This window comes from Amblyraja radiata, chromosome 12 (genome assembly GCF_010909765.2).
Source record: "Amblyraja radiata isolate CabotCenter1 chromosome 12, sAmbRad1.1.pri, whole genome shotgun sequence".
In the NCBI taxonomy this organism is placed as follows: domain Eukaryota; kingdom Metazoa; phylum Chordata; class Chondrichthyes; order Rajiformes; family Rajidae; genus Amblyraja; species Amblyraja radiata.
The window spans coordinates 31,767,614-31,792,849 of NC_045967.1; the positions used below are offsets into that span (position 1 = coordinate 31,767,614).

The 25,236-nt window shown below is 44.2% G+C and overlaps 1 protein-coding gene across 2 annotated transcripts in view; it reads left to right on the forward strand.

The window, feature by feature from the left end:
* Positions 1–4,822: 4,822 nt before the first annotated feature.
* The window catches only part of LOC116979017 (transmembrane protein 33-like), a 137,424-nt gene continuing 117,010 nt past the window's right edge, over positions 4,823–25,236 (forward strand). For both annotated transcript variants that reach the window (XM_033030396.1, XM_033030397.1), the window contains exons 1-4: positions 4,823–4,885; positions 15,958–16,082; positions 19,058–19,152; positions 21,255–21,442. In XM_033030396.1, the coding sequence (XP_032886287.1) occupies positions 15,969–16,082; positions 19,058–19,152; positions 21,255–21,442 (397 nt within the window). In that variant the 5' untranslated portion in view covers positions 4,823–4,885; positions 15,958–15,968. The remainder of the gene's footprint in view (positions 4,886–15,957; positions 16,083–19,057; positions 19,153–21,254; positions 21,443–25,236) is intronic.

Below are 25,236 nucleotides of genomic sequence, written 5' to 3' on the forward strand. Positions count from 1 at the left end.
TACGCCAGTGGATCAGCCTCTCAAGGAGTTAGTATGTGATGCAGAGGAGCGAGATGGGCCGGTAGCTTTTAGGATCATCCTTTGGCTTGTTCGGCTTCGGGAGAGCGATGACTGTTGCACGGCGCCAGATCTTTGATATTTTGCATTTCTCCATGGAGGTCGACAGGTACTGTCGGATCCAGCTGGTAGCAGCGTCTCCAGAATGTAGTAAAAACTCTGGGTGTATGCTGGCAGATCCAGGGGCCTTTCCTGCTTCAACATCTTGAGTGCTATGTCCATTTCCTCGAAGGTGAAAGCCATTGTTAGGTCTGTATCCACTCTATCAGTTTTCCATGACTCGGCCACCTCTTTGCTCACTTTGCGCGAGAAATCACGGTCAGAGTTTGTGAATCGACCATTCTTGACTAGTCGAGATACAATTGTGTTGGCAGTCACTGGGCATTTGCCGGGATTGGATGTAGCTCTGCCGGTCTGGCGGTTGACTGTGTGCCATGCTTTACGGCTCGAGTGGGTGGAGACAATCGATTCAACTGTGGCAGTGGTCTCCGAATCCTCTTTGGTGCCAGCATCAGTATGATCTTCGTATAGCTGTTGTCACTCATCAACCCAACATGGAATGTAATCCCTCTGGTAGCCACGGGGGATGATTTTCTTGCCTGCACTGTTAAGCATGTTGCAGTAGGCTTGGTAGAAAGTGTCCAGATTGGTACTGTCCTGGGGAGGAAGGCCCAAGGCGGTTGCGTTGGTAAGTAGTTGGAACTTGTCCCAGTCGGACTTGCGGAAGTTGCACGGCTTCACAGGTTTGCTCGATGTTGGTGCAAGCAGTGGTGTTGTGGTGATGAGTGATGGTCGGTGTTGTAACCGTGGGAACTTCTCCAGAACCCGGAGCGTTGGTGGCTGATGGTTCTTTGTGTTACTGGCAAAGGCTAGGTCTGGGTTTGTACCACTGTTCCAGCGGGCTGCATGGAAGCTGTTTGGCTCCTTTGGATCATACAGAAGCAATAAAAGGCTATCTATCTATCTATCTATCAAGCGTGAGGTCATTGGCAGATGCCCAATCTATGAGGCCATTTCCATCACTATTACATCTTGAATAGCCCCATTCGGTGTGGTGACAGTTGAAATCACCTGAGTATACACAGGGAGGGGTGAACGCTGGTATGGATGTTGTAGCCAGACGCACTGGGGGAGGCTTGTACACATTGATGATGGTGACGTCCTGGACCTTCACTGCAAGCTATTCCAGATCTGAGACTTCTGCAGACTGCCCTTCTACAACCCAATCCGTGTCATCTCTGATGAAAGTGGCCAGACCATATTTACTACTTGGTGAGAAAGTAGCTAGTGTGAATTCAGCAATTGCGCGTTTCTCCACTGTTTCGCAGTGTGTCTCCTGGATATCTTAGCACTGGTGAGACCTTCGACATTCAGCTGTAGTATCCCAGCATCCTTGCCTTTGACGGCAACTGTCGCTGATCTGAAAAGAGCGCGAAGCTTGGCTTAGGGCTGTGACACTCAGTCTTTGTCCTATCCTTGGTTTGGTTTCGTGTTATCGGCATCTGTCTCCACGAAGTATTCCACGAGAAAAGACTAACTGAATTAACAGGAGAGACCACGAGAAAGTTGCCGACATCTCTTCCATTGTAAACGCTAACGGGGTATCTGCACTGTGGTATCTATTAACCTATTCCTTTCTAAATATCTTGCCAGCCTCTGCACCACTATGCTAAAGAAATTCTTGCCTTCCACATTTAGGAGACACATATGGGCCTAAACTGACTTAACTCTGAAGTCTCTTTCTTCTTGGGAATGAAAATTCCCCCTGCTCTCCGCCAAACCCTTGGTATAACCTGCTTCTCCCAAACTATACGCAAGAGCCTCCTTAGAATCTAAGCACATCAGGTGCACTTTTATATACCCGGTAAGGGATTCCATTTAGCCCTGGAGCCGAAGAAGCCTTTGCACGCGTTATTACGGCTTCCACTTCCTTCCACTTTGGTGGCAAAACGATCAAATAGAAATACTCAAAGTACAGGGCATCATGCCAGGAGAGCACATAAAGCATTAACTCTGTGTAGGAAACCTTATCCACAGCAGATTTTCTGCCAACACCATACCTATGTTATTGTTACAGGGGGAGTACTGCCACCTGCTTCAACTACATCTTCCGCTACACAGCTGGTGACAATGAAAGTAATGGTCACAGAGAATTTCTATATCTTTAGCCCTTTTAAGGTTTGTATTGGAGAGTCAAGTAACATCCATTAGTTTGTAGTGCACTGCTCGGTTTGGAAGGTTGCAGAGTCCCTCAATTCAAGTACAGTTGAGTTCAACTTATTCTCCTTGGGTAGAGAGGAACAACCAGAGTAAGTAAGGAGATTTTCCAGGGTACGGGACACCTTATGCTGTGGGAACCATTGATTGCATTGTCATCTGTTTGGGGATTTCTCAAGAGTTATGACATGGACCTAATAAGTGGTGTCGAAATAAACATGGCTATCACATTTTTAGTTCACATCACAATTGTGAGGTATATCCACTAGTCACAGACCTCCAGCCAGAATATCTGCCTCCCATAACACCCCCGTCTTCTGTGTCTAAACCAGTTCCGAATCCATATGACCAAGTCTTAGTGAATCCCATACAACTTAATCGTCTGGATTAGTCTACCATGAAGGAACTTATCAAAAGCCTTACTAAAATACATATATACAACAACCACCACCCTACTTTCATCAATCTCCTTTGACATCTCCTCAAAAAACTCAGTCAAGTTAATGAGACATGACCTATCATGTACAAAGCCGTGCTGGCTATCCCTAATTAGCCCATTCACTTCCAAATGAGAGTATGTCCTACCTCGAAGAATTCTCTCAAATAGTCACTTACATCTTCCAAAGATTCCATCCTTTATCTTTGAGCAGTCCTACCTTCTTCCTGGTCACCTCTTATTTTTAATGTACATAAAAACTCTTGGGATTTTTCTTAATTTGATTCACCAATGACATTTCATGGCCTCCTTCTAATCACCAGATCATCCTGGAGTCCCATCTGCTGCCAAAGACTGTTCTGTCTGTTCCCCTAACTATTGATTCCCCTATCACTATTGCTCTGCCTGACTTCACCCCACATACAAAAATACATTGTTTCCCAAGACTTTTTTTTGCAAAATAGTTTTTTTTTCTGCTTGTCAATTTCCAGTTTTTTTTAAGTAGTTTTCCAGTTTCAGATCAAAATTATGTTATAACCAATTTGGCCCAGGCAATACAAATGGTGTTCCCCAATTTATCAGTCATATAATATCCAATTTGCATTCTGAAAAAGTGTAATAGCAGAACCATCTGTATTTCCAGAATCTGCAGGTTTTTATTTAATTTGCTTTTTCGTTTATAGTCCTATATTATTGTCTTATAGTATGTCTTAAATGTGCAAGATCTCGTTGAGCTTCTATTCAATTAGGTAATATAATTACAACAGTAAACATATCTGTTGTCTGTCTATGTCCAGCCTTTTACAACATTATCAGTACCTTGTCTTGGTTCCCCTATTCTATGCCTGCATGATAGCATTACCAGAGATGACAAGCCCATCCCATTTCAGTTAATTGAATTGATATTCGATCAAGAAATAAAGTCTGAAGTTCACAACAAGCATCCTGTTCTACAACACCAATAATCCAAATTATTTAGTCATACAGTGTGGAAACAGGCCTTTCAGCCCAACTCACCCACACCGGCCAACAATGTCCCAGCTACACTAGTCCCACGCCTGCGTTTGGTCCATACCCTCCAAACCTGTCCTATCCATGTACCTAGGGTTGCCAACTTTCTCACTCCCAAATAAGGGACAAATTCCAGACGGCAATTCGTTGACCGACTCGGCCGTGGCTGGGTGAAAATGAGTTGGCCCGGGTGCTGAACTGCACACAAAGCCCAGCCAGCAGGCCAGCTGCGTTTTGGCCCGGGCGCCAGACTTTGAACCGGTGATCGGCCATGAGAAGGAGGAGTGGTGGTGTCGGCGGTAAGCGAAGGTCCGAAGGTCGGACAGCAGGCCGGGCTGCCGACCGATGGGGCCACGGGCGAGGCGCTGCTGCTGCACTCCATGGGATGCACTACGTCGGGACAGATGAGGCGGGGCCGGACGCGGCGTTCCAACCCGACAGTCACCTCAACCCGAGGAGTAGCAGTCAAATAGGGGACAAGGGCAGTCCCGTATGGGAAAACCAATTTAGCCCAATATACGGGATGTCCTGGCACAAACGGGACAGTTGGCAACCCTACATGTACCTGTCTAACTTTCTTAAACGATGGGATTGTCCCAGCCTCAACAATTTCCTCTGGCAGCTTGTTCCATACACCCACCACCCTTTGTGTGAAAGAGTTACCCCTCGGATCCCTATTAACTCTTTTCCCCTTCACCTTGAACCTGTGTCCTCTGGTCCTCGATTCCCCTGCTCTGGGCAAGAAATTCTGTACATCTACCCGATCTATTTCTCTCATGTGACAATGCATCCAGGTTCCCAAATTAAGGAGAAAATTATTTTAAAATAATTACGTGATACCCACAATGAGTGTTTCTTGGTCTTGGTGTGCCACTGTAACCTACTTCAAACTCTGGAGGGAAAATAATTTTCTCACATGAGTTATTTGAACCAGGAATTTCTTTGCACAGTCGCGCAAGCGCAGTTCCCGCTTCAGCGTTCGCCTGAAGGCAACCTAACATGTTTGTCAGGGCGCCGAGTGTTCATTGGTCAATATCCCAAAGGCGTAGCCCACTGTCTGCGTTCTCTATGGCTGGCGGGCCTGTCAATCACGGGGCTTGACTACGTTTGGTTGAGAGCGCGCCGGCAGAAACGGCTTCTTCCGGTCAAAAGCATCTGGAACCGGTGAGTAGAGCGGCTGCGCGTCCCGGAAGTTCGGCTAATACAGCCTGAACTGAACTCAGCGGCGTCGTCGTCTGTCGCCGGTGGCGGAGAGGCGGCTCCGACCCTGCCCCGACCCTCCCCGACCCTGCCCGAGTTCCCCGCTGGTCCTCATCCACCCGGCATGCGGGTGAGCTCTGGTCCCTGTGCCCAGGGGCTTGGGTCCAGGCTCTAAGCTGCTTGTGCTGCGGCAAGGAGGTGACAATTGTGGACTGTCCGGCCACAGATGCTGCCTGACCCGCTGAGCTGCCCCGCAGCACTTTGATGATTTTATTTTGCTTGCATGATCACCCTGCAATTAATAACAGTCCAGTTGACAATTAAAACTGAAGATGGGCACAAAATGCTGGAGTAACTCAGGGATAGGCAGCATCCCTCGAGAAGGCTTGGATGACAATTAAAACTAGTGGCCGCCCTGCATCTAAGAGAAAGAAACAGCGCTTCGGGCCCGTGACCTTTATTCAGAATCAGTTACGTTTTTTAAAAAAAATAGGTGCAATCCATTAAAAGAAGGGGAAGAGAAAAAAGGAAAACAAGGGGCGATCAAATGATAAAGTGGATGGCAGGATAGGTTAAACCAAAACTGTTGTGATTTTAACACCATGCACTTAAGTCATTGTGAAGTGAACAGTAAAGAAAAATTGTGTCAAGGAGTCATAAATGTAAATAGCAGAATCATCAAATGAAATAATTCACTCTTTTTGTAATATAGATCTGGCATCTGATGTTTGTTTCATTGAATGTTGAGCTGGATGCAAAATCAATCTTTGATAATGAGTAATTGGTATCTCACAGTTAAGAGGAAGAAGTACAGAAGGTTCAAATTGAAAGGAAGATAAACAGAATTATTTTAAAATAAAAAGAATGAAGCAATTTTACACGTGTCAAATCATTCACACTTTAATAGGAATGCTGGAGGTTTTCATTTGTGAGACACCACAATAATTATGGGATATTTCAACCTATATATTTATTGAAAAATCAAGTATGTTGTAATAATATTGAAGATGAGTTAATGGGATGTATGCAAGATATTTTTCCGAGGAACCAAATTGGGAGAAAAAAAATTGGACCTTGTTTCATGTAATAAGAACTGGCTAATTGATAATCTTATTCTGGGTTGACCATAATGTGTAGAGTGAAATATTCATTATAGAATTTTACTGCCACAGAGGGTAGTTGAGGCCAGTTCATTGGCTATATTTAAGAGGGAGTTAGATGTGGCCCTTGTGGCTAAGGGGATCAGAGGGTATGGAGAGAAGGCAGGTACGGGATACTGAGTTGGATGATCAGCCATGATCATATTGAATGGCGGTGCAGGCTCGAAGGGCCGAATGGCCTACTCCTGCACCTAATTTCTATGTTTCTATGAAAGTGATGATGTTCATCACTAGATGAGTGGAGAATGGATTGTGATTGATTTGGAGACTCCATTGAAAGGCGTGACGGTAGATTGACATTAGTTGGCATTTAAGAAATAAATTGTTTTAAAGATCCTTTAAGTTACAAAATCCCAAAGAAAAAAGTTAAGAAATTAAGTGTTAAATCCAACGAAAAGGCATATAAAGTGGACAGATATAGTAAGCCTCGGGATTGTGGGCATTTTAGATCTCAACAAAGGAAGATCAAGAAATTGATAAAGAAAGGCAAGATATAATATAAAAGTAGACTAATGAAAATCATTAAGACTGTTGGAGTTTTTACAAATATATAAAAAGGAAAAGGATAAATGAGGACAAAATTAGGACCAAGACAGTGACGAGAATTTATAATGCGGAATAAATATTGCCAAAGGAATAGAAATAATTACTTTACATCTCTTCACGGAATAAGATACAACCTGTCAGATATATTAGTGAATCATCTATAGGAAGAAAGAATTGAAGGAACTAAGTGAAAAATAGTGCTTTAACAATTGTGGAATTTAAAAATCTGAAGATTCTCTATCCTTGAGTTTTGAAACAGATGACTTTTGAGATGGGGTTTACCACCTTCTGAAGTTCTAAAGATTTTGAAATTCGTCCCACTGATTGGAGAGTAGCAAATATGACCTAATTATTTTAAAAGATGCAGGAGAAAGAAAATAGAAACCATCAATCTTAGCCTAACATCAATAGTAGTGAAAATATTTGAAACTAAAATGTAAAATTTAAAGTCTTGAAATAATAATTGTATTAAGCTGAGTCATAGAGCAGGTCTGCCAACTCTCACGCTTTGAGCGTGAGACTCACGCCCTCAAGCAAACTCTCACGCCTTCACTCTCATCAGAAATTTCTCACGCTCAGTGGTGAGAAATTTTGTGATCAACGAAAATTTCAAAACTCGGATAAACTGCATGGTCCGCGGGTGTTGGAGAGCAGGGGCTGCGGGAGGGATGGGAGCAGAACCAGCGGCGGAAACAGATGCGGGGATCCGGGACTTGCGAGGGTTTGCGGCGCTGTCGAGTGTTTGCGGCGCTGAGACTCGCTCGCTGCAGCTCTGGCCATGGAGCACTCCGGACAGTGCGAGTGTCCCGGGCCGCGGAGCCGTCGGAAGCGTTGCGCCACTGCCGTGGGAGTCTCTGTGCCGAAGGGACAGACTCTCAAAGGGAGGTGGAGAGAGAGAGAGGGGAAGGAGACAGGGAGACAGTGGGGGGGGAGAGAGAGGGGGGTGAGAGGAGAGAGAGGGGAGAGACAGAGGGGGCGTGAATGGAGAGAGAGAAGAGGGAGAGGTGGGGAGAGAGAGGGGGGAGAGGGAGGAGAGAATGGGGGGGAAGAGGAGAGACAGAGAGGGGAGAGTGTAAAGAGGGAGAGATAGAGAGGGGAGAGAGAAGAAAGAGGGAGGGGGGAGAGAGTTAGAGGGGAGAGAGAGTTAGGGCAAAGAGAAGGGAGAGAGGGGGGAGGGGACGAGGGAGGTGGGAGGGAGAGAGGGAAGAGAGATAGAGGGAGAGAGAGAGAGGGGGGGAGAGGAGAGAGGGGGGGCGAGATTAGGGGAAAAGCGAGGGCGGAGGGGAGAGTGAGTGGGAGGAGAGGGGGAAGAGATGAGGGGGGAGGAGAGAAGGAGAGAAGGGAGTCGAGGGGGGGAGAGTGGAGGGGGGAGAGAGCGGAAGGGGGAGCGGAGAGGATGCGAGTGAGGTGGGGGGGGGGAGAGAGGTGGGAGAGAGAGAGAGAGGGGAGAGGGGGATAGAGAGGCAGGGCTGCCAACTCCCATGCATTGAGCGTGAGAATCACGCATTTCACCAAATTCTCACGCTGATCACAAATTTCTCTCGCTCTGTTGTGAGAAATTCTGTGATCAACGAAAATTTCAAAACTCATATCAACTGCATGGGCTGCGGGTGTTGGAAGCGGAAGCAGCGGCGGGGACAGATGCGGACGGGGAGCGGGGCTGGAGAGTGTTTTCAGGGCTGGCGAGTCGCTCACTGCAGCTCCGGCCATGGAGCAGTCTCAGTGCAAGAGTCCCGGGCCGTCGGAGGCGTCAAAGCGTTGCGCCGCTGCCGTCAGAGTCTCTGTGCCGAATTCGCCCAGGTGACCGGCATGGATCAGGCTGCGGCTCGGTGCATCCTAGAGGACAACCAGTGGCTGCTGGAAGTAAGTACCAAGCACTGGGTAGATACGGTGGAAGATAGTGGACTTCAAATGGGGGTGGTTGGTGAAAGCATCCTGCTTGCCTGCTAGATTTTCACTTACTGTAACTGCAGGAAAAATGTTCCCGATGTTGGGGGTGCTCAGAACCATGGGTCACAGTTTAAGAATAAAGGGGGGGCCAGTTAGGACTGAGATGAGAACAAACATTCTTCACGCAGAGAGTTGTGAATCTGTGGAATTCTCTGCCACAGAAGGCAGTGCAGGCCAATTCACTGGATGTTTTCAAGAGAGAGTTACATTTAGTTCTTGGGGCTAACGACACCAAGGGATATGGGGAAAAAACAGGAAAGAGGTACTGATTTTAGATGAATAGCCATGATCATATTGAATGGCAGTGCTGGCTCGAAGGGCTGATGGCCTATTCCTGCACCTATTTTCTATGTTTCTATGCGTGAGTATATGGCAATAAAACTAGACCACTTGATTTTGAAGCATTCATGCATGGTGGAGGTATAATGTAGTCATAGAGTGATACAGTGTGAAAACAGGCCCTTCGGTGCAACTTGCCCACACCCGCCAACATGTCCCAGCTACGCCACCTGCTTTTGGTCCATACCTCCAAACCTGTCCTATCCATGTATCAGTCTAACTTTTTCTTAAATGTTGGGATGGTCCCTGCCTCAACTACCTCCTCTGGCTGCTTGTTCCATACACCCATCACCCTTTGTGTCGATAAAGTTACCCCTTAAAAAGTTACCTCTTAAAAATACTTCATACAAAAAACATTTAAATCATACTTCTACAGTGCACTAAAACATGATTTTAATACATCAAATTTCAAAAAGTTCCTACCCTGGGAGGGGACACCCTTCTTGCACACTCTCTCCCCACTCGGTTGCTCCACTCCCTCACTGGGTACCCCCAAGGCCAGTGATCAGTGATCGCACAGCCTCCCCCCTTTCAAAAACGCTCCAATCCAATTTAAAGCATATATATTGCATTCAAGTGTAAGTTAAAAGACTCGCTACAGTATGCACCATATTACACAATTTCAAGCTGAAAAATGCAAATGTTCCGTACCATTGGGAGGGGGACACTCTCCCCCCCCCACCCCCGGTCGCTATACTCCCTCGGGCGTGGTCTCTCGCAATTTCTCACTCCCAACTCTCACCCAATGTTGACAGCCCTGCATAGAGTCACATAGCACAGAAATAGGTCCTTTGGCCCAACTCATCCATGCTGACCAAAATGCCCCATCTAAGCTGGTATGCCTAAGCCATTGCTTGCTCCATATTCCTGCAAACCTTTCCTATCCATATCTGTCCAAATGTTTTTTTAAATGCTGTTATAGTACCTGCCTCACCTACCTTTTCTGGCAACTCGTTTGATATACCCACCACCCAGTGAGTAAACAAAGTTGCCCCTCAGATTCCTATTAAATCTTGCTCCTCTCACCTTAAAACTTAGTTCTTGAATCCAATACGCTAGGTAAAAAAGACACTCTGTATTTAGCCTATCAATTCCACTCATGATGTTATACCCCTTTATAAGATCACCCCTAATGCCCCTGTCCCACTTAGGAAACCTGACCGGAAACCTCTGGAGACTTTACGCCCCACCCAAGGTTTCCATGCAGTTCCCGGAGGTTTTTGTCAGTCTCCCTAGTGGTCGAAAGTGGTTTCCGCTTCTATGTTCCGGCGATCATTTCAAAAAATTCAAAACCGGCCGTGACTAAAAATAGGTTGCCGTTTTAAAAATCGGTAATTTTTTAGTCGAAGCCGGTTGTGATGCTAGTTGAAGGTGGTTGCCGGAGGTTGCAGGTAGCGGAAACCTCTGCAGACTTTGCGCCCCACCCAAGGTTTCTGTGCGTTGTCAGTCTCCCTAATGGTCGAAAGTGGTTTCCGCTTCTTCTATGTTCCGGCGATTATTTCAAAAAATTCAAAATAGGCCGTGACTAAAAATAGGTTGCCGTTTTTAAAATCGGTGATTTTTTAGTCGAAGCCGGTTGCGATGCTAGTTGAAGGTGGTTGCCGGAGGTTGCAGGTGGTTGCCGGAGGTTGCAGGTATTGGAAGGTAAGACCTTTCACTACCTACAACCTCCGGCAACCACCTTCCCCCTGATAATTCTCCTCTGCATTCCTTCCACCTTAATGTCATCATTCTTATAGCAGAATAACTAAAACTGAACACAATACTCCAAATCATGAGTTATTCGGGAAAGGCATACACTATCTGTAACCAGTCGGGCTTCGTAACCATGCTTCATAACCCACCAACATGGTTAATTCTTATTGGCAGAGTGGTGCAGCAAATTTGAGGGTCCTAATTTGAAGGTCTTGCTCCTAATTTCTTATGTTAAACTATTTTTAAAATGACAAAAGTAGAGAGCGAAAGCAAGTAAAATGAAATACGTTTGAGTTAATTTATGCCAAAATTAGATTAAAGATAAAGAAGCTCTATTAAACATCTATAGTACAATTAGGTCACGATTTGGAATGCTGTCTGCTTTGTTTTTACTGCAAAAAATGTACATGGAGCCATCTGAGCATCTAATAATAGATATGTGTGGGTGAATGGCCCCAGCATTGAAGTTTAGTTCAGTTTAGTTTATTGTCATGTGTACTGAGGTACAATGAAAAACTTTGTGGTCCTACTGTGTTAGAATAAACAAAGGCCATATACCCTTTGTAATAAGAAAAGGAGAGCTGACTAACTCCTCACCTCTCCCTATCCCAACCCCCCACTCTCCCTCCTCATTTCCCCCACTGCCCTCCTCTCCCTCTATCCCCCACTTCTTACCTCCCCCCCTCCTCTCCCTCTATCCCCCCCTCCTCTGGTGCGGGCTCGAAGGGCCGAATGGTCTACACCTGCACCTATTGTCTATTGTCATTCCCCCTCCTCACCTCCTCCCTCTCCCTCCCTACCCCCCTCCCTTCAATCTATCCCCCTGCTCCCCCTCTCCTCACCTCCCCCCATCGCACCCCCCACAATGAAAATCGCAATGTTTTTTTTAATGAAAGCTCTCTCCTATCTCCCGTCCGCCCCACACACACAATGAAAATCAAGATGCGTTTTTTAAAGTAAAATTCTCAATGAAAATCGCGTTTTTACTTTAAAATAACCTAAACACAATGTTAGCTGTTAATTTGATTGAAACGGTCTTTTTTTGAAAATCACAATTTTATTTTTTTTTAATATTTTATTTTATTAGAAGTACAATCATATGGCACCAAAGTGCCTAATATATATTTTCATAATATATTTTATGTACAGCTTCTTATTTTTTTTGTTATATTGAAAGATTAGAATAAGAAAAATAAATTAGATAGTAAAGGATAGAAAGGCGTGAGATATATAGTGTGTGAAGAAAAAGAAAAAAGACGAATGAGTGAAGAAAGTTGAGAAAAAGAAAATAGAAAAAAGAGAATAAGACATAAAAAAAAATAAAAAATAAAAAAAATTAAAAAAATAAAAAAAGGTAAGGAGATCATTGTTTATAATTTTGACCATCCCTCGTCCAGTCCTGAAAATATCACAATTTTTTATGTAAATGAGATTCGGGATCCCATTATGACGTCATTGTGACGTCGAACGCGGCTGACGAGCAGGGCAAGTGGAAAAGTGGTTTGAAAAGTGATTTTTGTAAAGTTTTAAATGTCAATAACATAAAATATACCATCAATCTGAACCAAACTTGTTTGATTTACATCACAGGACAATGGTGAGTAAGTTGGGCCAAAAATTGTAACGCTATCGTGTACCGTTTTGGTGTAGTTTTGCGATCTCACGCGCATGCAAGCAAACTAACAAGATGAGAGTTATCTTGGTCTAGTTTTAGTTATAGACCAAGTGGTACCAATTGGGTCCCTGTCACACAGGAGGCCTGGTCCGCCAACGCAACCCGTTCCCCCAACGCAATATTCGACCACTCACCCATATCCCCCACGGAAGGCATGGTCCCCAAATGCAACCCATTCCCCAATGCAATAATCCACTACTCACCCGTTCACTCAATGCAACCGTACCCCAACGCAATATTCTACCACTCACCCATAGCCCCCAACTGCGCAGGGGCTGCTCATTTCCCCTTCACCCTCCCTCATTTTAAACTTTAAAAAAAATGCAATTACACTTGCTTGGGCTGGCAGGACTCAGTGTCCTAGGATAGCAACATTGTAACGAGCGGGGCTACAATCCCATTGTGATGTCATAGCTGTAAGTGCCAGTGCAGAGAGAAGACATTTTTCTCAAATTGGGGATTTGTAAATGTGAAAATTTAAATAACTTTTAAAATATAACATCAATCTGAATGAAACTTGATACACTACACCACAGGTCAATGGTGAGTATAAGGTGGAGCAAAAATGGTGCTATTGTGTGCCGTTTTGGCGTAGTTCAGGTCACAACACGACAGATGGCACAATGGGCTAAGTATTCGGCTGGCAACCGGAAGGTAGCTGGTTCGAATCCCGCTTGGAGTGCATACTGTCGTTGTGTCCTTGGGCAAGACACTTCACCCACCTTTGCCTGTGTGTGTGGATGTAATTATGTGAAGCACTTTGGGGTCAATGCAAGTTGACTAAAAATGTGCTATATAAATAAACAAATTTAAATGAAAAGCACGCTCACAAAGGTGAGAGTTTTAGTAATTTACTGTATATATATACTAGACCAAGTGGGACCCATTGTGTCCCTCTCAGACGGGAGGCCTGGTCCCTCAACACAACCCATTCTCCCAACAAAATATATTATACCACTCACCCATAGCCCCCACCGGATGCCTGGTCCCCCTACGCAACCCGTTCCCCAACGTAGGATTCCACCACTACCTCTCCCCGCCTCGGTCCCAGTACCTGCTCCGACCTCAGCCCAGGGCCCGGGGGGGGGGGGGCAGAAATTAATATTAAAATAGGAGGAAACTTACTTGTGGAACAGTCGGGTCGCCGTTGTGACGGGAAAAAAAGATGGTGGTCTGAAATTGTGCTAAGGCCGCGCTGAGGACCCGTGAGGTGTCCTTTGTGACGCCTGTCAAGTAAAGAATACAAGTGGGGGCAGGGCAAGTGGGGGCGCTGTTTTATTTTTATTTTTTAAGTTTTAAACGTTAATAACTTGTAAAATTTCCCATCAATCTGACGAAACTTCTTTAATTTACATCGTAGGACAATGGTGAGTAAGGTGGGCCAAATATTGTAGTGCTATCGTGTACTTTATGTGTGTGTGTGTGTGTGTGTGTGTGTGTGTGTGTGTGTGTGTGTGTGTGTGTGTGTTGCACAAAAACTAACTGGACAAACAAACAAGATGAGAGTTTTGGTGATATAGATGATTCAATAAAGATCATATTGAGTACATGTTTAACTTAGGAAAGCCAAAAGTATAGGACAATCACCAAAAAATTCCATAAAGAATTCAGGTAAACCTTTCTTTAATGATAGTGATTTGAATATGAAATGTGCAGATAGTAAATACAATAAAATGATAGCAAGATAAACACACCAAAGTGAACAGGAAGAGCTAATTTTGTGCTTTTGGTTAAATAAAGGAAGATTTCCTCTAATGTCATGGGCTAGATTTTGCAGTTGTGAGCAGAGAAAAAGCTGCAGTGAAGGTTCAGCAATTTATGCGCCAGTTATTCCCCCTTTCTTTGACATTTGTTAATATTGAAATTACTTCTCAAAGGTAGTCGAGGCATCCGGCAGAATTATCATCAATGAGTGGCTAGTGAGATTAATGAATTTTCAAAAGACAGCAAAGAAACCCTATTATATCAATGAATATTTTAACCAAGTTACGGTGCCAAATAAAGCTACATTATGTACTTATTGAGATAAATCTAGTATATTAACCCTAAAATAATTAAATTGAATTTATTTTGAAACAAATCTGCAGATTTGCAATCTATGAACTGCCGGCGGGACATCAGCCGCCTCAACTTTTCCATTACCCTTACTCACTTTAACCTCTCCCCCCCTGAACGTACAGCCCTCCGCTCACTCTGCAACAACCCCGACTGGGTGATCAAACCTGCCGACAAGGGAGTTGCCGTGGTAGTATGGCGCACTGACATCTGTGGCTAGACACCAACTCTCAGACACCTCCTCCTACTTATCCTTGGACCATGACCCCACAGACGAGCACCAGGCCATTATCTCAAGCACCATCACTGGCTGCATCGCTTCCGGCTCCCTGCCCTCCCAAGCCTCCAACCTCATCGTTCCCCAGCACCGCATGGCCCGATTTTATCTTCTCCCCAAAACCAAAAAACCTGATTCTCCTGGCAGACCCATCGTTTCTGCTTGTTCATGTCTCACCAAACATATTTCCACATACCTCGACTCCATCCTATCCCCCTTGGTCAAATCCCTCCCCACCGATGTCCAAGACACCTCACAAGCTCTTTGGCTCCTTCATGACTTCAGTTTTCCAGGCCCCTCTCCCTCATCTTCACTATGGATGTCCAGTCACTCTACACCTCCATCCCCCACCAGGAGCGTCTTAAAGCCCTCCGTTTCTTCCTCGACCGCAGAACCAACCAATCTCCATCTACTAATGCTTTCCTCCACCTAGCGGAGCTGGTCCTTACCCTCAACAAATTTTTCTTTGACTCCTCCCATTTCCTCCAAATCCAAGGCGGAGCTATGGGCACGCGCATGGGCCCCAACTATGCCTGCCTCTTTGTAGGGTACATCGAACAATCCCTATTCGAGGCATACCGTGGCACCATCTCCAAACTACCTCCGCTACATTGATGACTGCATTGGTGCTACCTCCTGCACCCATGCAGAACTCACTGACTTCATCCATTTCACCACTAATTTCCACCCGGCACTCAAATTCACCCGGACCATTTCCGACATCTCCCTACCGTTTCTAGAGCTCACCATCTCCATTACAGGCTACAGACTACTGACCGACATCTGCTACAAACCCACTGGCTTCCACAGCTATCTGGACTACACTTCTTCCCACCCTGCTTCCTGTAAGGATTCTATCCCTAACTCCCAATTCCTCTATCCACGTCGCATCTGCACCCAGGATGAGGTGTTCCAGACCAGGGCATCGGAGATATCCTCATTCTTTAGGGAACTGGGTCAACAATAGCAACATTGTTCAGATGAACCGCCGAAGTGCGTGGTCAGGCCATCGCATGGGAAAAATATCCAACCCAAGGTAGCATTTCAAATGCAGATGAATGAAATTGCAGACTTCCCTAGGATTTGTTTGAAAGTTAAGTTTTTCAAGGTCTGGCACTGTTTCTACACTTTGTCTTCATTTATGACCTTCCTTAAAGTCCTAGTCAATGATCAAGCTTTTGATCAATCCGTCTACTCCTAATACTGATTTTCCTGATTATACATCTGTGAACGTATTGAGACGTTTATCTGTTATATGTGCTAGGTAAATTCAAGTTATAGATAACATGCATTTTATTTTGGGACTCAATGCTTATTATTGTGCTTTTGTTTACATCAGAGAACTTTGAGATGGCAGATCAAGAATCACATGAAACCACCCAGGATGGGATTGCTGCCAACGCAACCAAAGCCCCTGGGGTTGATAACGATGGTGCGAAAGCCAGTTCACCAATTTCAGTCTCGGTAAATATCACTTATTTTGATATACTACAACAATGGATTAGAAAGGGTTGACCTGATCAGTAAGGAGTGTGTGATTGTGATCTTTGCTCCCAGTGCTCGATTTACAAAGACAAAACTGGCTGGGTATTTAAACATAGGAAAGGTTTTTATAATTGATGCTCTTTGTAATTGTTTTCTTCTGTAGATGTAGACATCACTGACAAAGGTAGCGTTTCTCTCTCTGTGGTTGCCTTTGATAACACCTTACTGAATTGTTACAGTGCCCCTTGATAGGTTTTCTAGAATTTAGATCAAATGATGGTGAAGGACACTGTTGTGGTTCAGTATTCTTAAACAGACATAAACACAACTAAAATCAGTGATCAAGCAGTACAACCTTTATTTTGCCAGGCGGGTGTGGTAAAACTCTTTACGGTATGCAGATTACAGACTGTACAGAGTTCTCATCCCCACACAAAGGGGCAGTGATCTGATTACATATATATACTCCAATAACCAACGATTCAGCAATACTTTATCTACAGATCACAGCACAGCCTCTTGCTTCTTAAGATTGACAGCTTCTTAAGATTGACAGGTTCTCCTGACAGAGGAAGGGTTAGCCATATATGGTTATATGAGAATGCTATATTTCTGCAGAACAAGCATTTTGTTTTTTTCTACTTATGACGCACATTATAATCTTATAGAACAAGGGTTAGTGCCAAGAGTCTGAATTCTTCTCTAAACGTTTATTATAGAGGAGCCATTCATGAAGCTGTGCTTGTTATCTTGCTTATGTTATTGGAAAGGGAACATCAACAGTTTGTTAGCTTTGTTAATGTACTGAAAGCAAAGGTTAGTGCATTTCACTGACTTTGTAATTTAATAGGAGAAGGTTAAAGCTTGGCTTAGTTTCAGCTGGATCCATTTTGTAAAGGAAAATCTTTTTTTTTAACTTCCACAACACCAGAGCTTCGAACGGATCAATTGGTCATGAAATTGGTTAGTTGTGTTTATCATACCATGTCGTTTTGTGTTGTAACTTTGCCAAATTGGGGTCTCATTTTTATGTTCATATAAATAAGCTTATCTATTCAGTATTCTGCCTATCCTATTACGAAAATATATGGAAACAACTTGTATTGGGGGTTGGAAGATGCCTGTGGAGGAGGAGGGGAGATGGGTTAGAGAAAGATTCCTTTGATGTGATGTCAGGAATTTGTTACCACAGTCCTTGCGTTGGCTTTGATAACAAGGGTGTGAATTGATTGGTGAGAAGAACCTTGAGCTGATTAAGTATGGTAAATTTCCTCTGATAGACAATAGAGATGCTGAATAGTCTTGCAGCAAAATCCAGCAGTTTGATGGCCACCACCAAACTGAGATTAACTTAAATTCCAGATGATTTAATTAACTGAAATTAAATTCCACAGCCACTTCGTTGGAATTGTATCTGAATTGTTGTTTTTGAATTATTGTTCTTCTGTGCCCATTGAGGATCATTGAATATCTTTCATGCAGTATCGTTTATTTTTTCTCATATTTATATTTATGTATGTTAAATTTCATCTATAGTTCTTTTGCTTGTCTGACCGATATATATGAAAGCTCTGAATCCAGATATGGGGTAAATTGAGAAAATGTAAGACTCAGTGTTGATCCTTAGCGTACCAAATTCTGTACTTCATATTAATGTCTATACTTATAAAACTCTGTGTGTGTGTGTGTGTGTGTGTGTGTGTGTGTGTGTGTGTGTGTGTGTGTGTGTGTGTGTGTGTGTGTGTGTGTGTGTGTGTGTGTGTGTGTGTGTGTGTGTGTGCACATCTTCGCGAAAAAACGACGCGTTAACGGAAACATTGTCACATCTTCCGGTAGACATGTTATCCCTGGAATCGAAAATCGCCTTATCTGAATATGTCATGCTTTATTTCACAAGTTATTAATGAAAATGCTCAAAAATTAGACAAAACTTTGAATTTAAAATGACTGTCTTTCGCTGATGACGTCACAATGCGTCTGTGTGCCTTCTTCCTCGCGCTGCGAGTGATGTCACCCCCCCCCCCCCTCCCTCCTCCCCCCCCCCCCGTTATTCAAAAGACTATGAAATCGGGCCGTCGACTGAAAACCAAAGATCATAGCTGAACAGTGCGGCGGCCCAAGCCGCGGTCCTTTGGTCGAAGCTCGCCCACCAGTCCCCCAGCCGCCTTGCTCGGGGTCCTCGTTTTGGCGCATGGTGGGGAGGTTGCTGCCGCGCTCTGCCTCTGTCGTTGCCCTCTGCCTCTGTCCTCTGGATCTGCCCTGTGCCCCTGCCCTCTGCCCCTGAGCTTTGCCTCTGCCCTCTGCCCTCACCTGTTACCTCTGCCCTCTGCCCCTGCCCTCTTACCTCTGCCTCTACTCGCTGCCTCTGTCCTTTGACCCCTGTCCTTTGACCCCTGTCCTTTGCCCCCTGTCCTCTGCCCTCTGCCCCCTGTCCTTTGCCCTGCCCCCTGTCCTTTGCCCTCGGCCCCTGTCCTCTGCCCCCCGTCTCTGCCCTCCGTCTCCCCCCCCCCCCCCGTCTCCCCCCCTGCCCCTGCCCTTTGGCCCCTGCCTTCTGTTCCCTTCCCCCTGCCCACTGCCCCCTGCCCTCTGCCTGCCTCTGCCCTCGCTCTCTCTATCTCCCTCCCTCTCCCTCGCTAGCCGCGCCTGCGAGTTGGGGGCTATGCGTGAGTGGATAGGGCGAGGGATGGGGTAAAAGGAGCGAATGAATAATATTAATATAATATATCAAGGCGGGTGGTTAGTGTGTGTGGGTGGGGGGTGGTTAGTGTGTGTGGGTGGGGGGTGGTTAGTGTGTGTGTGGGTAGGGGGTGGTTAGTGTGTGTGTGATGCTGCAGGCCGCCCCCCCTCCCGCAACCGCGTGATGAGGGGATGGGGCCCAACGGGTCCCACTCGGTCTAGTACATTTTAAAATTTACATTTTTAATCATGCACTTTCTTTCTTCCCTCTTAAAAAGCAATTCATGATGAGCAACAAGGCAGAATCAATCATGTGGCTGCTTCGAGTATTCACACTGGTGTCAACATTCTTTTTTCTGTTTCCCATTTTTGGGTGAGTAGAATTGTACAATTAATTTATTATTAGATATGGGCAAAGGTAAAGTATTAAGAAACATCATAAAATGTTGATTGTAGCAGCTGGTTCACTGCTTGATGTGTAGAAGAGGTTGTCTCTAGTTTATTGGCTAAAATACTTGAAATGGGGCTTTAAAATTTGTTATGGTGTCATGCTGAATGCTACAAATGTTTAGAAATATTGATGGTTAGTAATTGCTAAATGTGATGTATATTTGGTCTACTTCTGAACTTGCCTCATTTTAAAGTTAGGCCATATTCCAAAATTGCAATCGCTATTGTTTTGTGCGATAACACAATACTACAAATGATTCGGTGAATATCCTTCACACTGATTCTAACCTGAGCTATTAGTTGCCTGTCACTTTAGTTTTCCATTCCACCCACATTCTTTTTTCTGTCTTTGGCTCTTTACATTGTTCCAATGAAATCCTTCATAAGCTGAGGAAACAGTACCTCAATACACACCTGGGGACAATGTTGAATTTGACAATTTCGGATAAAAAAGACTTTCCCAGCCAGTTCCGATGTAAGGTTTTCCACAGTAACATTACCAGTTTATCTATCTACAAGGTGTTGTCTGATCTGCCAGTTATTCCTTACATTCTCTTGTTTAAAACATCCTGCAACTGCTTGTTCTGCATCTCACAGTTCAGCATGTTATTTTACTTTATTTGCTTTCTCTCTTTCGAGCTGCCTTTGATTATCTAGTAACCAAATAGCATTGAAAACATTTGTCACTTGGCAAACTTGGTTTTCACCCCATCACGTGCGTAGCCTTTGTTCCGTTCACTGCTTCCTTTCTATGTCATCTGATTGCACATGTTTTTTCATCTATTGCCCAGTTCTGATCAAGTCATTGACCAGAAATATCCACAGGCACTGCTTGACCTGCTGAGTATTTCTAGTACTTTGTATTTGTGAAAGTACACCTAATCTTCTCCCTAAGCTTTTCAGGGAAGATGTTAGACTCTTCAGTTAATAATGAGTAAATCCTATTGTGACATTGGAAATGTGGTATTCAAAATATTTTAGCAACACGAATAACTCAATTTGGTCATAACAGTTTCTTCTGCTGAAAACTGATCACTTTCATAAAGCTAATGAAAAATATATTTTCCATATGTTGTTGAATATTAACCGCACAATAGGAATAAATATATTTATAGATTGAGAGATGAGTGTTTGCTATTATTAGGTACTGTGGCTATTAATTAAGTTCATATTGCCAGTGGTGGAGCCATAGTAGGCAGAGCATGGATGCTAATGACAGTGGAATAGTAGTATTGCATGCTTGTGTTCCATGATCATATGTACTTCTCACCTTTTTTATTTATGAAGAATACAGAGTGCAGACTGTATACCCAATGCAGGGTTAATCTCGTTTCCATAATGGGAAGAGTTGTTTGCAAGATGACGTACTCAGCAATGGTAGTTTAGGATCAAGTCATCTACGGCAAGTTTAATAATATTGTACTTCAGCCCGACAACTGCACAATATTCTAAAACACTATCAGTAGCAATTCGGTGGATGTTCTAGCTTGTGAGTGAAACCTACAGATTTAGACTTGTCACTGAGGATTTGTGTCATGCTGCAGATAGCCCTTTGTCCCAGGCTCCATGTGTGGACCCCTACAAGTCAATGAAAAAAATCATCGGTAATCCAGTCTGACAAGTAAACATTAGTTGGATTAACTCTGGCTGCAATCTTTCTACATATGGGTGGCTCTAACTCATCACTCTTAAAGATGCACTTAAGTTCTCTGGACGTAGATTTGCAGTATATCTCCATATTTTAGGCAAAATAAAACATGGTACATATTGCGTTCTTGTTAAGTTACATTGCAGTTTCTTGTAGATGTTGCACGGTTACACATGACAGACACCCAGATGACTTTCTGAAAAACCATGCTCTTCAAAGGAGACAAATATGTTATTTTTTTTTAAATGAACAAAGTAAATAAATATAAAGATCACTAACATTAAAGGTAAATCGGCTACAATTCGAAGGCACAATTTTATCAATTGTTTTTTAAACAGAGAAACTGAATGTTTTATGTCTGTGTTTCCTGTCCACAGAGTTGCTGAAGGTGGATATTTCTACCAGAGAGCATTACTGGCTAATGCCCTGATCAGTGTTTGCCGGTTGCACCAAAGGCTTCCCAGATTCCAGTTCAGCAGAGCCTATATCACACAAGCACTCCTGGAGGATAGCTGTCACTACTTCCTGTACTCACTTATCTTTATTACCTCCTATCCCATCACCTGTATCCTTCACTGTGGTCATTGTGTAAACTGAATTATTTTTCCTATGGCAATCAAATGGTATGAGAAGATTTAAAAGGTAAAACAAAATCTGGGGTTCCACAAGATCTGGCTGAGAAGAATAATCTTTGGTTCCTCCCGCTGTTTTTTTCACCTTTCTGTGCGTGTGTAAATACTATGTAAAACTGGAGAATTTTTGACTAGATTCTCAAACATTTGAATTAACACACGTTTAACGATATATGTAGCAAAGAAGAAATTAATCTTCCTTCATTCCCCCCTCCCCTCTCTCCCTCCCCCCTCCCCTCTCTCCCTCCCCCCTCCCCTCTCTCTCTCCCCCCTCCCCTCTCTCTCTCCCCCCTCCTTTCACTCCCCACCTCCTCTCTCCCCCTCTCCTCTCTCTCTCCCCCTCCTCTCACTCACTCTCCCCCTCCTCTCTCTCTCTCTCTCTCCCCCTCCTCTCTCCCCCCTCCTCTCTCTCTCTCTCTCTCTCCCTCCTCTACCCCCCTCCCCACCCTTCCTCCCCTCCACCTCCCCCCACCCTCTCTCCCCTCCACCCCCTCCCCTCCCCCTCCCTTCCCCCCACCTCCCCCTCACCTTTCCCCCTCACTTCCCCTCCTCCCCCTCCCCCCCTCTCTCCCTCCCCCTCCCTCCCCTCACCCTCCCTCCTCCACCCCCCCTCCCCTCCACCCCCCTCTCCCTAATTCTCTGCCACTCTCTCTCGATCTCTGCCCCTCTCTGTCTCTGCCCCTCTCTCTGAGTCTGCTCCTCTCTCTCTGTCTCTGCCCCCTCTCTCTCTGCCCTCACTCTCTACCCCCTCCCTCTCTAGACGCGCCTGCGAGTTGGGGGCTATGCGTCAGTGGATAGGGTGGGTATGGGGTAAAAGGAGCAAATGAATAATATTAATATAATATCAAGAGGGGTGGTTAGTGTGTGTGTGACGCCGCATGCCGCCCCCCGCAACCGCGCGTTGAGGGGACGGGACCCAACGGGTCCCACATCGTCGAGTAATTATTTAAAGTTAGATAGAGTAATCTCATTTTCTGTCTGATTTCTAACAGTAATACGGTTAGCATCGCACTTCAAAGATGGAGATGTAGAAAATATTTTCAGTGGGTAAACAATATGCAAGGTTTACATGAAACTTTACTTTTTTTTCACTTCCCACAGGGAATACTTAAGTAGTCATTTTAAGAGGACCAGTTAGTTAAGTACTTATGTCCCTGAACAAAATTTTCTCAGAGCACGCAAGGTCACAGATGACCCATTTTGCAGGGAATTGTTAAGGCTGTCTGAAGTTACTAATAGTACCTCTTTCAATCTTCATAATAGGATAAGCCAAAGAAAATACATACCAAACACATTTGTTTACCTTAATAGCATTCAGATGCTCCAAATATTTACTTTAAAATTAGATTGTTCAAATGTATTAATTTCTGCAAGTTAATTGAATAGTGATAAACATTAATTGGTTGCACTATTCCCAAAAACTCGACTGTTGAATTCTATAGCTATTATACACCACTATATAAAAAATCATTGATTTTGAAGTGACCATCAGTCTGAAAGCACTGAGGAAATGTTGGAGTGAGTGGGTTCTCAACGGGAAACAGAAATCAGGAGCAGATGTCAATGAAGAATGTCATAAGAACTGGGCTATAGAAATAGAATAGAATAGAATGCAATTTATTGTCATTCAAACCTAGGTTTGAACGAAATATCATTTCTACAGTTTTTTACATTACAAAACAATCCAAGACCCACACTTAACACAGTTTACATAAACATCCATCACAGTGAGTCTCCAACATCTCCTCACTGTGATGGAAGGCAAAGTCTTTATCTCTTCCCTTTGTTCCTTCTCCTGTGGTCCAGCAGTCCAACTGCAGTGTTGAGGCGAACTGGGAACTAAAGCCCCCGGCGGGCGATGGTAAGTCCTGAGGCCGTTTAAGCCACGCCGGGCGATGTTAGGCCCCGGCTCCATGTCCTTAAACCCGCGATTCCAGCGGGAGAAGTTGCCGTTGCGGAGCTCAGAAAAGCGGTCTCCCACCAGGGACCTGCGAGCTCCCGATGTTCCCGTCCACCGGGTCTGCGGCCGGTGCCTCCGAACTCCAAAAGTCGCGTCGCAGCCGCGCGCCACCACAGCTCTTCCCGCTCCGAAGTTGGCCAGCTCCGCGATGTCAGTTCCGCAGGCTCTGCAACTGGAGTCCTCAAGTTAGTCCCGGCCGGAGGTCGACGCCGGCTCCACGATGTTAGGCCCAACGACATCCGAGACCCGACAGGGAATAGTCGGGTCCCCGCACAGGGAAGAGATTTAAAACGGTTTCCCCCACAGCCCCCCCACCACTCCCCACATATACACAGCTAAAAAAAATAATAAAAACTAACTCAAGACATACATTTAACAAGACAAAAATAAAAAAAGACAGACGAAAGCAGGAAAGCAAGGAAAATTATGATAGGCTGTGATCAGCAGGCAGTCAAAGTGGAAGGTAAGGAAGCGATTTTTACATGTAAACAAAAAAACAGTTGGCAATCTAATGATGCAATAATACATACAATAACATTGGCATTTTGGAGATGTCTGAGGCAATGATAATTTATCCTTTGATTAAGGAAAATTCTATACTCAGTTGAGCTGTTATAGTGTTTATCTTTGTAGAAAGGTAAACATAAAATTGTGGAGCTGTCTCTGACTGGCGTTTCAATAGATAGTAGGCCAGCAGACCATAGCACCTCTATAATGGTCTTAATTGCAAATAACTAATTTTCCTACCTGTTTACAACTTAAATATTTTACATTTGGCAGACCAACTGAGCATTTTTTAATTTAAGAAACTAAATTGGTTGACTATTTTGAAGTAGATGTTTAAATGAAGGGACACCATGTTGGAATAACTCAGCAGGTCAGGCAGCATCGCTGGAGCACATGGATAGGTGAAGTTTCAGGTCGAGACCCTTCTGCAGACATTTTTATTCTGCCAGTCTGAAGTAGGGTTTCAACCTGAAATGTCACCTGTCCATGTTCTCCAGAGATGGTGCCTGTCCTGCTGAGTTACTCCAGCACTTTATGTATTTTTGCATATTAATCAACATCTGTAGTTCTTTATTTCTAGCTGTTCAAATAAAATTGTGTCTCTTAATGTCCAGCTTTAACTAGCTCCAACAAATTGTATATGCAGTTTCCAGAAAAGGACATTGTGAATCCTTCTATGAAATATGATGCTTATTCAATGGCTAGACTAAGCTTTAGAGATGACTTCAATAACCAGTTGATTGAGTTTGGGCTGTGTTCCTTGCAATTTAGAGAGTGAAGAGACAGTTTAATTAAAGTTTCCATATTACTGAGGAAAGATCATTGTATAGACGGAAAGTATTTTTGCAGATTCGTGAGATCAAGACTAAAGGCTGTCATCCAAAAATTGGAAACAGATTTTTCACGAGAGAAATATTGTTTCTTCAGGGGACATAGGTGTAAACGTTCTCTTCCACAAACTACTTTGTCAAATGTCAATTTTATATCTGGGCTTGATAATTATTTTGTTCCCCAGTGGTGTCAAGAGTCATGTGGCAAATGCTAGTAAATAAGTGATAAGCTTATTGAATGGCACTACAGATGTACCCAAGTGCAGCTAAGCTGTTAGATCCTGTGGACCATACTTGGGTCATAAATGGCAGCAGCTGCAAAAAGAAGTGTAAAGAATAAGAAAAGGAAATTGTTTCCTTAATGTCATCATTGCTGTGTTGATAACAAAATCCAAACAGTTGGTCAAGTATGGATATTATTTATAAAGTA